This window comes from Strix uralensis, chromosome 3 (genome assembly GCF_047716275.1).
Source record: "Strix uralensis isolate ZFMK-TIS-50842 chromosome 3, bStrUra1, whole genome shotgun sequence".
Classification (NCBI taxonomy): domain Eukaryota; kingdom Metazoa; phylum Chordata; class Aves; order Strigiformes; family Strigidae; genus Strix; species Strix uralensis.
The window spans coordinates 124,989,115-125,001,549 of NC_133974.1; the positions used below are offsets into that span (position 1 = coordinate 124,989,115).

A 12,435-nucleotide genomic window follows, 5' to 3' on the forward strand; every position below is an offset into this window, starting at 1 on the left:
CACGCTGCTACAGAACGTACAATTGCTGTTTGTAGAACTAATGACTGTAAAAAATTTGCGTGCCAATCTAGATATCTAGTGTACTTTAAAAGGAGAGAATCAAGAATAGGTATCGTCCAGAAGGAGAAGGAGAGGGGATGGGAAATAAGTATCTGGCATCAGTGGGAAACTATTGTGTTTAATCCCAAGTGTCACCAGAAGAACTGAGCAGACAGTAAAAAGTGATTGCAGCTGTACTGAGATTATCCATACTCCCAAATTCAATCCTTCTGCTGTAGCGTTACCCATTCTAAAAAAGTGTTTTTCCTGACAACTGTGAAACACCGTCCCCAGCTTCATTTTAAAGACCCTGGGAGATATTCTTAGGGTTTAGTTTTATTAGCATATAAATAAGAAATTAAGAGTATAAAAGAGTTCAGGTCAAGTCATGTCTATGGGCTGTGGCTGCCGTGGACGGCTAAGCCCATCCTTACTTAAATCGTGTCATTCTTCAGATGGTCACTCCCACTACCTTCAGTGTGGGGTAACAGGTTGTTTATGCCACTGAATCAGCACTGACACACTTAATCAAACAACAAATCCTGGTGTTACCTTTGGTCCACAGGACGACCCAGCTGGCTTGCTACGCTCTCATACCCAGCCTGTTTTCTGCTGGCATGTGAGCATTCATCATTCCTGGTACCTGCCATGGCTTAGGCTGCCCACGCAAATCCCTGCACTGCTCTCCATGAACTCTCCTTTCTTCATGCTCCTCATGTCTGTTCAGTTCCACCTCTCTTGTCTCCCTCTCCTCCATACCCAGCCTGATCCTGCTCCTCCAGCTCCGTGTCCCAAGGTCAGGTAAATGACAGCTTCTACCATCTGAGTACTTCCCATTCCCTCCCACCCATCATTTTCCTGCTATCCTGCTCCGTCTGGAGCTTTGTGCCAGCAAATACAGCAGTCATGTTTTCCACTGCTACTCTTGTATCTAAGCACAGGTCTGCTTTTATAAGTGGCATAACAATCTCACATAATGAACCTTCCCAAGAAACGACACCCCACCAAAGACCAGCAATGATTTTAGGCCAAATCATTTTGCACAGGGACAGCCAGAAGGGCTTAAAAATAAATTATTCAGATAATTTCTATGTCTAGATAAATTCTGTGAATCATTTGTTATAGTGATATAAAAATTACTTCACCAAAAATGCTTTGGCAAGTTATACCTGAGCATGAGGGGAAGCATACAAAATTTCAGGAAGATAAATTCCAGCTCTCAGAAGCAGAGTTTGAAAAGCGGCTGAAATGAAAACTGTTTGACCCTTGAGTAGGGAATGACATTGCAATGGGAATCAGAGAGCCTCCTTTTCTCAGAGCAAGTAAAATAACCAGGTCTGCCGAGAGCCGGCCAGGCCAGGCCAGACACACATTCTAACTTGCTGTTGAACATTTACTAGTATGAAAACCAAGAGGATTAAAAAAACCCATAATTGATTTCTCTTTTCTTTCCTTCTTCCACCCTTCTAAAACTAAATAAATTAAGGAAATAGTGTAAAACTGGGGTAGAGTTGAAGCCAGCGATGTGAATTATTGTTGTGTTGTGAAAGGACCGGTTCTTGTCCATGGCTTAAATTTAGCACCCATTTTTGTTCAAAATAGTGTAGGAACAACTGTGAACATTTTAGACCCCTTCAGAAGAGGGTGAAAAGGAACTACAGAATTACTGGGGGAGGAGAAGTCTGAGTGCTTTAACTGAGTGCATCTACGCTAACAGGAGGCCTTTTTAAAGGCTTCCTTGAAACACAATATTGTCTTCCAGGGTTAATCCAGGATAGTAATAATTAATTGTAAATTGAGAAACGGCTTTAATTCTTCAAAACTCGAAAAACCTGATGCACCAAGCCCACTCACTTAAAGGGCTAACAGAAAGAAGACAATGTGGCCTCACAAAGTGGGAGGCTTGCAAACTGTTTAGCTTTTAGAAATTAAAGTGAAGTGGGAATAAAATTCACTGTCTCTTTCTTATAAATTTAATATCAACAAATGTTTTTAAAATGCATTTGTTTGCTGGATTAATGTGATTTATGTCTTGTACCGAGTAATCTGTGGTGGTGTTCTTTTTGACTATCAGGACATAGTTTTTCATCAACACAAATCACTGCAATTACATGACCAGTAGAAGGGAGAAGGTCGATCACCAGTGATAAAGCCCAAGATGGATTAGTGTCATGTTTCTTATATCTTTGTTCCTTATCTTAAAAAGCCATCCTTAGTTGCTTTTTTTCTGGTCCAACTCTTACACTTTTCTTATTTGCTTGTTTCCTACTACTTGAGTGAGAACCATTTAAGATATTGGTAGGTTTTCTTAGTGCAAACAGAAGGGCTTTTAAGTTTCCTGAACAGCTTTTTACTCATGAAAGTGGCGTAATTTTGAGTAACCAAAGAGTTTAGTATAGTATGGTATTTGAGGTGTGTTAAAAATAGTTAATAATAGTTGAGTGTCTTTACTGGTTATATTCTCTCCACCTGCATTACAATGAAGATACCCTGGGAGATATCTAGAAGCCATCAGGGAAAAAAGCAATGAGTTGGATGTTGGACTGTGCAACAAAAATTAGTGACTATTGTAACGAAGCCAGAAGAATAAAAAGTAATAGAGTTGAACCCATACTGTTCCTGTAATACTGGATATTTTTTAGGCTTGCTTATTATGTCTGAAACTTCCACTTGCATTCTTGAAATGTTACGATATGTAAGAAACTGCCACATTGTAATCTTTATTTTGTCTGTTTTTAAAGGCATACGATGGGTTTGCCAGTTTAGGAATATCACGATTGCTGGAACCTTCTGACATGGTTTTATTAGCGATACCCGACAAACTGACTGTTATGACCTATCTCTATCAAATAAGGGCACATTTCTGTGGCCAGGAATTAAATGTGGTTCAAATAGAGGAGAACAGTAGTAAAAGCACATATAAAGTGGGTAACTATGAAACAGACACAAACAGTTCTGTCGACCAGGAAAAATTCTACGCAGAGCTGAATGACCTGAATCGGGAGCCCGAGCTGCATCCACCAGACAGTGGTTTGGCAGACTTTGCTTCTCAGGATGACTCCGTATTTGTAAATGACAGTGGTGTTGGCGAATCTGAGAGTGAGCACCAGACTCCCGATGACCATTTAAGCCCAAGCACAGCTTCCCCTTCTTCTCGCAGGACTCGAAGTGACACGGATCCACAGAAATCCCAGCAGAGCTCTGGAAGGACTTCTGCATCTGAAGATGCTGGGAAGTGTAGCAGTACAGATACAATGCAAGCACAGCCTACATTGGGAAGGAAGAAGTTACTGATAGCTGACACTTTAGACTTGAGTGACTTGGCACATGTCAGTGATCAAAAAGAGGATGCGTCTCCCACGGTTGCTTGTGAAGATAACGACAAGAAGAGACACCAGAGCTCAGACAGTACCATTGGTTTCTCAGAGCAAGAAAAGCTGGGATATATAGGATCCACAGAGAGCACAAGAGCAGATCCCGGTTCACCTGTCACAAAGCCGAGTTTATCTCCAACTTCTAAGCTTGGATACTCCTATAATAAGGATACAGATCTTGCAAAGAAACCGCATGCTTCTCCGAGGCAAACAGAATCTGATTCTGACAATGATGCCAGAACAGCTTTAAATCATACAGATCAAACTGCAAAAACAGCCCAGGTAAGAAATTTAAACTTTCTTCTGCCTGTGAGTCAGGATGGAGATGGTGTTCAAGTTCTTTCTCCATGTTTGTAATTTACATCATATCTTCAGTATAAATGGTGAGGTGAGTGGTGTATTTTTATTGCTGGGTAATAAATACTTTGATTGAAAAGTAGGTGGTGCTGAAAAAGAGCCATTACATGAGAAAATAATTTATAGGACTTGTCCTACTGTTAATCTTTCCGATTTTTCTCCAATTAAAGGAAGTTGTATTCTCAGCTATCTCAAAGAAGATGGCTCCAAGACTTTTGCCACTGAGTGTAGCAACACCTTTCTTCCAGGTATTGTGTACTGAAGCAAAAACTAGAAAAGGACTTACCAATTCATTGATCCATATTCAAAAACTGTAAAGTTTTGAATACCTTAAAATATACCAAAGATATTTCAAAATCTTGTCTGAGAAACCACACAGCCTTGTGAACATAGCCATGATGGTGAGGTAGAAACTCCAGAATATTAAGTTATGCTGTTCGTTGAGTGGCCTCAAGCATGCTACTTAACCACAATATCTTTTTCCTTTCTGTAAAGATAAAAAGTATATGCCCACATACCTTGCAAATTTATTGTGAGAGTGAAAGTTGAATATTATATAAATGCTATTATCTGTAAAATGTAACATTTTTTACGTATTTTTGTGATATCAGCCCTGTTTACAAAAATGCCAAAGCAGGCTATTAATTTTACCCCTGTGAAGAGCTTGCTTGGGTTTTGGCTTTGTTTGGCTTTGTGCCATTTGCTCTGATAAGAAAAGAATATAGCCAGTCTTTTGGTAATGTGAATTGTTTCAAATATTTTTACGTTTTTTTCCTGAGTAAGCACCATAAAGATTCATTTTATTGCAAGAGAAGAAGTCCTTAGATGGGTGATAATGGCCAAATATTAGTTCCATAGCCAGCTAATTTCTTTCCTTTAATCAGTGAAGTCTCGTGAAGTTTCTCTTCATCATCATCTTTGTGTACTGGATGAAAAAGGAACATCGTGGCCCATACAGAATAATAGAGCAGAGGAGACAGGATGTCTTCTCTACAAAGGTTTCCATGTGCAAGGGTGTAATAGGCCGAGGAAGAGATGACTTTAAAGATGGTTCTCTGATGTTAATTGTCTGTGCATTTGCACATGGTAATAAAATCTCAGACGTGAGCCTCAATCTTAACCTTGAGCACTCAGTTGTTGGTTAGAGTCAACCATCTCAAGTTCCACGTGGTTGTTGCAGGAGCACAACCTGCAACATCTGTCCCAGCTCTATCTCATGTAAAGGCCTACAGACGCATTTTCCCAGAGTCTTCACAGTTGACCTTGACAAAGAAGTTAGCACTTGGGAGTATATATGTATGGGAGCTGCTCATGTTGCCTATGCAGAAGCCCCTCTTCTGTTATTTCTGCTCTTCAATGTATTCAGTCTTGGGTACAAAGGACTTTCTTGTGGTTATTCATAAATAAAGTAGAAGCAGATATTTTAACAGGTTTTTTGCCTTGTACCTAGCCTCTTTGTGTTCAATTTAAGTTATAAATGATACCCATATAAGTAGCCAACAAAGCATTGAATTTGCATACATATTAAAGTAAATAAGAAAACACGTAGCTTCCATGAAGCCAATTATTTTTTTTCCACAGTTGCAGTTTAAAGGCATTAAGTATTGATAGAAATTAAGTTTTAAGGGGAGGGGAGAGAACTCTTATTTACATTATAAAGGCCTATGACTTTTTTTTAATTTTACATTTTGATCATCTTTACTTTTCATTTCTATAGAATGTTCTGTCACCTCATGAAGCTGTAATCCATGTGACTTCTGACCTTTATTATATAGGAAGGCTCCTGGCTATTAACTACTGTATAAACATTAAGTACCCTGAGGCTGCCTTACTGTTAATTATATTTCTTTATTTTTAAGCAACGTATGTTGTCAAGACAGGAAGAACTTAAAGAGCGAGCAAGAGTTCTGCTTGAGCAAGCGAGAAGAGATGCAGCTTTAAAGGCAGGGAATAAGCAACTAACCAATACGATCATCCCAGCCCGCAATAAGCAGCTGAATGATGTAAGAAATATTGGCCAGTATGGCAGTTTGCATAGATAAAATTTACTGTATGTGCATATGCTTTTATGGGGGGCATGTCCTTGCAGAATATTTCTTTTCAACGCGAATTGCTCTGATATGTCATGTACCCTTAGTTCACTTTTAAAGCCTGTTTCTCCTGCTGTTATGGCCAACAGAAAGATGCCTTAGACTTCACTGGAAGCAGAGGTCTAGGAGCACCTTCTTTGATTGGCACTGCAGTTTCTAATGGAACAAAAAACAAAAGTTACTTGTTAAATGATAGTGAAGTAATTGATGCTATTTTTGATTACTTCTCTTTTTTCAGTTAATGTAAATGCATTCCCTGAGCCTGTGATGTAAGCTACTTGCTGCTTCATAAGTGTTGTTGCAGTGAATGAAGCTGCTTGTGACAGTCTTGTAAAAGAGTTGATGAAACAATTCCTTTTTATCACCAAAGTTGATTATGCTGGTGAGATGGGAAAGTGGAGCTGGGGAATGAGCTCCAGTGTTGAAGCAGCTATGGTTGCACCTCTAGTGGCCTCCGTGGTGACCTGGAAGGATGCATACTCTCTGGAGATGAAAGCTAATTAATTTTTATGCAAACCTTCATAGTGTGGGTTTTGTGATTCTAACTATTGCGCATTAGAGACTGTACTGGCAACTGAGAATGTAAATGTAACTGAAAAATAATGATACAGAGAAGGGTTTGAATCTTTACTGATTCGCATCTTTCAGAGCCCAGTCGCGAGAGGCAGATTTCGCTTTTTACATAAATGGGATCATACAATCAAAAAATGAAGACAGTGATTTACATGTCTCATTTCATTCTCTTAACTGTCTTGGATCCATGCTGTACTTTTTTCTTAAGAATTCCTCTTCCCAAACTGACACTTGTTTTTTCTTCAAAATATATTCATATATGCAGACATGTCTTATTTGTATGATGATAACACAATGATATATAAGCAATTTTTTTATTACTTTGTATTTAAGTTTTCCATGGATAAATATATTTTAGTATAAATTTCACTTTGGATTTTTTTTAATTAGTTTTTCATAAAGCAAACAGCATTAGAGGAGGGATACTATAGGCAACTACTCAGGCAGAAACAACTGTAATTAAAGTTGCCTAACATTTTTTATTACAAGCTCCTATTTTCAAAGGTTTTACAACTTTGCTAGTATTTCATTGTTTGAGCTGAAATTTCCCCCCTCAGCTCTCTGCCTCAGGGTGATTTTTTTTTTTTACTTTGAAAAAACCCTGTTCAACTCTTTTTCTGTATTAGGTTGGATAAAGTATTGTTTTATCCATGTCAAAAAATGTCATATGGGAAGAAGTTTCCATCTCCTTGAAAAATCTGTTAAAAACAATCAAAGTTGTGTTAATAGCACAATCTTGTCAGAGAGCCTTGAAGTTCAGAAAAGTTGGTAAATGTCAGTAAAAATTGTCTGTATGGACACAGCACAGCAAGAGCATCTTTTACCGTTGCTCCCCTAGGGATCAGGGCCCATTCTGATGCAGATCATAGTATTGGAAAGCAAAACTTTCTCTTTTAGACTCAAACTCCTGCTGATAAAATCCAAACAGGAGGAAAAGGAGCTACCCCACTGGTATGGAGAGGAGAAATGTGCCGGGTAGATGGCAAGGAGTTCGATAGCAATGCGAAGGTAGACAAAAACGAAGACTGTGTCTAGGCCAGCTGAAGGATAGGAGATGGGGATAGTTTTCAGGGTGAGAGTTAGGATTGCGTAGTTCAAGCAGCCAGATTATCCATTTCATTTATTACAGAAGCTGAAAAATTAATTAGAAGCCTGCAGGAGAGGGAAAGGCAGTCTTTTAGGGCCACTCTGCAGATCCAAAGCTTCTTGCTGCCTCCATTAGAAGGTCATTACAATGTTGGGAAGGTACCTTCAACCCCACATACTCAAGGTGGCAGATTCCTTGATTTATGATTTCCAAGCCAAGATTCTTGGGGACTGATTTCTGGAAGTTCTGAATGCACCCAGCTGTAGCCAAGTCATGGAGAACTGTGCTGTGAACAAATGGTCCTGACCCCTCTGAAATCTTGGGCATGCTGAGCAAACAGGTAATGGGCACTCTTGACTTGAGCTGACTGTAACATAAGAATAATAAAAGCTCCTCAGCTCAGAAGGGTGTTGTGGAGATACAATTTTGAAACTCTTAGATATGATAGTGAAGAGTGCCACAGAAATGCTCTGGAAGAAATTAATAATTCTATGTTCAGAGAAAAGTTTAGTGTATTTTAAGCAAGGTGTAGGACAGAATGATGAGGGTAAGGTGAGATACTGAACAGTTGTTCATTCACTGAACATTGTCAGTCATGGCCACTGAAAAAGAGAAGTATCCTGTAGGAAAAAAAAAAGTATGGGTTATGCAATTAAAGACTATGCGAAATGAGAACCAATGCAAGGTTGTACAGCTAGTGTAATTTTGACATTTTCTGACAATTTTTGAATGCTTGACGTACCAAGCTCAACATTCTCTTAATGCGTTTCAGTGGGAAACATGCATTGTGAAAGGGGGATATCTTTAATGGAGGCTGGTACAGTATTCATATCTCATATATTATATAAAGTTGATACAAAATAATATATAAAGCTGTATATAACATATACATATGTTGTATACGTATGAGTACATGTGTATGTTCTGAATGAGGGTGTATGTTTGCATCAACATATATGAATATAAGATAAAATACTTTGATTTCTGGTTTTCTTTAACATATTTGATCTTCATAGAGATGAGGCATTTCCATTTGATGTGGTTTTGCCAGTTTACTCCAGGTCGTTGCTTATTTGATTGTTAGAAAGTAGTACAGACTTATTTCTGTTCAGTGTTTTCTGGTCATTAAGGTTAATAATAAGAACTTTGACTCAAAGCAGTGTTGTATGTGTCAGTGTGCAGTAATGTGTAGTAGTGTGTTATCGAAATGAGAGCTATGATAATGAGAATCAACATTTAGTAGTGGGAATTGGACTAGGCTCATTTTTGGGATGGATTGAGAGAGATTCAAAAGAAAATGCTTTAAAATAGGAAGATCTAATTTTAAATAAGAAAACTTTAAAGAGATAGTCCAGAGCCAATACTTTCAAAAGTAACTCTTGAAGTTTGCAGTTGCACCTTTTTTGATACCTTCACAAAAAGATCTTTAAGCAGCCCGGTCTTTCAGAATGTGTGCTGAAAATCAGTCAGCCAGCTAAGCTAAGCCTGCAGAGTCATTAGTTTTTTGAAAACCTTGTCTCATAGGTGTTGCTGTTACCACTTTACATTTGTCATATAAGAGCTATGAACCGGCGTTTTCTTAGTAAACAAGTGAGAACAATATACAGTGCGTGGAGTTGTATTGCGGCTCCAAAGGAGGAAATTTCCAAGTGTGTTCCGTGGTCATAAATACGGGTTACTTGGTGCGTGCTTGCCTGATTTGTTTCAGTAAAAGTCTTTTTTTAAAAAAACAGTGTTCCTGTTTCTCCTCTAAGCATAGAGCATAGACCTGCAGTCTAAGCCTTACCCTTCCTCTGGTAGAACCAATACTGTGTTATTTTTTTTCAGTAGTCATGTACTCTGGGCTTGCTTTTCCTTTTTCTTTTCTTTTTTTCTTTTTTTTTTAAATTTTTCTCTTTTTTTTCCTTTCTTTTTTCCTTTTTGTTGCTTTTTTCTTTTTTTCCCTGTTTTTTAATTTTTTTTTCCTTTTTCTTTTTTTTTTCTTTTTTCCTTTTTTAAAACCTCCATTGTTTCTGTATTGACCACTAACTGTCCTCTTATGAAGTACTGACTGTTTTCCCATGACATGTCCATTCTCTTGCCTGTTTACCCCTTTTTCTTATGTCTTCTTTCTTGCTGCAGGGTGCTTCCATCTTCTCATGATTGTGATCTGGGGTTAGGCCCATGTCAGTATTCTCACTTGCTTTACTTTTTTTTGTGTTTCTTTTTAACTCAGAAATTGATGAAGTTGTGGGAGCAGAAGATTAAGGCACTGAATTTGCTCGGATACCTGTTAACTCAGTCCCATTTTCCTCTGAATGACGTATTTCTCACTGCATCCCAAGCTGTATCCTCTTCCCCTTCTTTAGTTTGTGTCGTCTTGTTCTTTCTCTCTCTCAGACTGTATTTGCACTGTCTGCTCTGGCCATTTGAGCTTCCCTTCTCCTTTTTAACTTCTTTTTAATACCCACTCTCTTTACTCTTTCTTCCCTTAGACATCTTCCCTTTGCGCCTCCTGCCCCATCATCTCCCATTCCTGTTCAACCCACCTGACTTAGTCCCATCATTCTCTGCTTGCTTCCTCTATTTGTATCATATTAGCCCCTTTTCTCCCATTTCTTCGCTACTTGCAGCATGGTAGAGGTTTTTTCATTGTTAGGTCTGCTCTTTTGATGCATCTGAGAAGTCTCCAATATGCCAGCTATATGCATGCCAGCCTGTATGGAGGTATGTAAGCCTGTAGGCGGGTATTTGAAGTCTAAGAAGAGACAGCATTGATCAGAAACTCCTTGAAAACATGCTCATGGTTTGGGAGGATCGTAGATATGTCCTTAAAATTGATGCAGCCTTTTGGAGATTGGAAGAATTAGCTTAAGAGCTCAGTGAACAGAGTTACTGATCCCCTCATGGATCCCTTTCTCTATGGTAGTTTTATAAACAGCTCAGCCTTTCTGCTTGCTTTCTTGATGTGGGTGTGCATGTAGTGACTCTTTTACGAGATGCTTCTGTCATTTCCAATCTGTAATCACTTAGCTTTTAACCAGGAGAGCCTTTTTATTAGCTTGCTCATTTTTATTTAACTCACCTTTTCTCATGATGAATATCACAGAGCTAGAAGGGACATATTTGCTCCCACCAGCTGCTGTGAAGTATCAACCTGTAGTGATGGTTGTTAGCAGCAGCAGCTTGACTGGAATGCAATATTGGAAAAGGGAGGAGACTGAATATGGTCTGTGCAACCTAACTGACAAAGGGGCAGGCCAGAGGGGACCACAACGAGTGGAAAATATTTAGGAGTCAAAGGGCTGAAAGGTCTTTCCAGTGGGGAACCTTCACTTGCAGAACATGGAGGGGAATCCATAATTCTTGAATCTCAGCCTAACTCTGCTGTCAGCAAATACCTGTGAAGGCCATTGGCAAAATGTTCATCTTACTCTCCTTTAATGACTGGTCCACGTAAAGAATGGAAATTTACTGCAGCTGCCATTTACTCTGTAAACTCAAATGGCTATGGTTATGGAGTCAGCATGATTACAGAGAATGGAATTAGGAGTGAAGAAATGCACAGGCAACTTTAATTAACCTCCTTTGTGTATATGCATTATGATGCAGTCTTTAATTATGTGATCACATACTGTTTTCCCCAAAGCAATTGTGTCTCATTTAGCTCAGAGGATTGAGGTAATGTAGAAGGCTGTTTGTCCAGAGGACCTCCGTCCTTTTGGTTGCAGGAGTAGGAAGGTGTGCAGCGAATGAAGCAGGGATTGCAAGGAGCGAAAGGATGAGGTCATGGTTAAGGTGCTTGAAAGAATTAAATGTAATGCTGCCTTTGCCTCAGAGTTCCTGATCAGTGCTGCTAAGTCCTTTGAACCAAACCTCCTCTGAGTGGTCACTAATTGTGTATCCTTCCTTTCCGGATTGCCATTTGAGGAGAAGATTTGATTTGCAGATGTATTGAGCATCCAGGTCTGTCAGGGAAATCAATTGGAGCTCTGCTTGAGACATATAAAGGGCTGCATAAAGCTTAGTATACTGAAAAAAACCCCAGGTAATAGGCTTCCTAAGGTGAGCACCCAGTGTTAGAACCTTTTAGCTGGGTCTCTGTCTCAGTTCTCATCCAAAGAACGTGGTAGTAACACCACCATGGGGTGTTGCGAGAAGGGAATGTGATTAATGCTTTTGAGGCACTTAACTACCGTAGTGATGAGCACTGTAGAAAAGCCCTTGAAGAAATTAATAATTCTGCCTACTGAGCAGGATTTGAATATTGTGGAGTAAGGACTAGTGCTACATATTGATGGGCCAACATATTGAACAGTGAAAATAAACCAAAGTATTGAACACCACTGGGTAGAGCTCAGATCTGGGCTGAAGATCAAAGGACAGTAAAAGGTGGTGCCACGACAAGACTCTATTCTAAAGGATCCAGAGCAGGATGAAAATTAAGATTGTGCCCACTAGTTTTATTTCTGGCATCTCCTAAATCAAATTCTTTTAACTTGTTTTTGTAAGGTAGACCGCTTTAGCAGGGAAAGCCATATAGCATGGAATTCATTAAAAATAGCGCTCATCTGGCAGAGGATGTGTTTTTCTTCCTAAAATGGGCCACTGACCCTTCCTGAAGTTGCTTGGGTTTTGCATGAGCTAAGGATTCCTCCTTGGTGAATTTCAGTGCAGGACTGGGCTACTCATATGGATTTGGCCAAAAATTCTGCATATTTAGGATCTAGCGTAGGTTCTGGGATGCAGGAGTTGAATAGGGTGATACCCAGAGGGAATCGCTCTGTCTTTTGCCTCTTGTGAAATAGGAAAATAGTAATTCTTTCTTCACAGAAGCATTCAAGGATGACTACACTAAAAATTGTGAGGGACTCCATTTGGACAATAAGTATTTAAAACCAGATTAATACAAACTGAAGGGGTGTTTTCAGAGAGG

General features: G+C 39.2%; 1 protein-coding gene across 7 annotated transcripts in view; it reads left to right on the top strand.

Annotated features, from left to right (window-relative positions):
- Nucleotides 1-12,435, top strand: part of EHBP1 (EH domain binding protein 1) — a 228,255-nt gene that overhangs the window by 150,360 nt on the left and 65,460 nt on the right. For all 7 annotated transcript variants that reach the window (XM_074864301.1, XM_074864302.1, XM_074864305.1 and 4 more), the window contains 2 exons: nt 2,781-3,695; nt 5,630-5,773. In XM_074864301.1, coding sequence (XP_074720402.1) covers nt 2,781-3,695; nt 5,630-5,773 — 1,059 coding nt within the window. The remainder of the gene's footprint in view (nt 1-2,780; nt 3,696-5,629; nt 5,774-12,435) is intronic.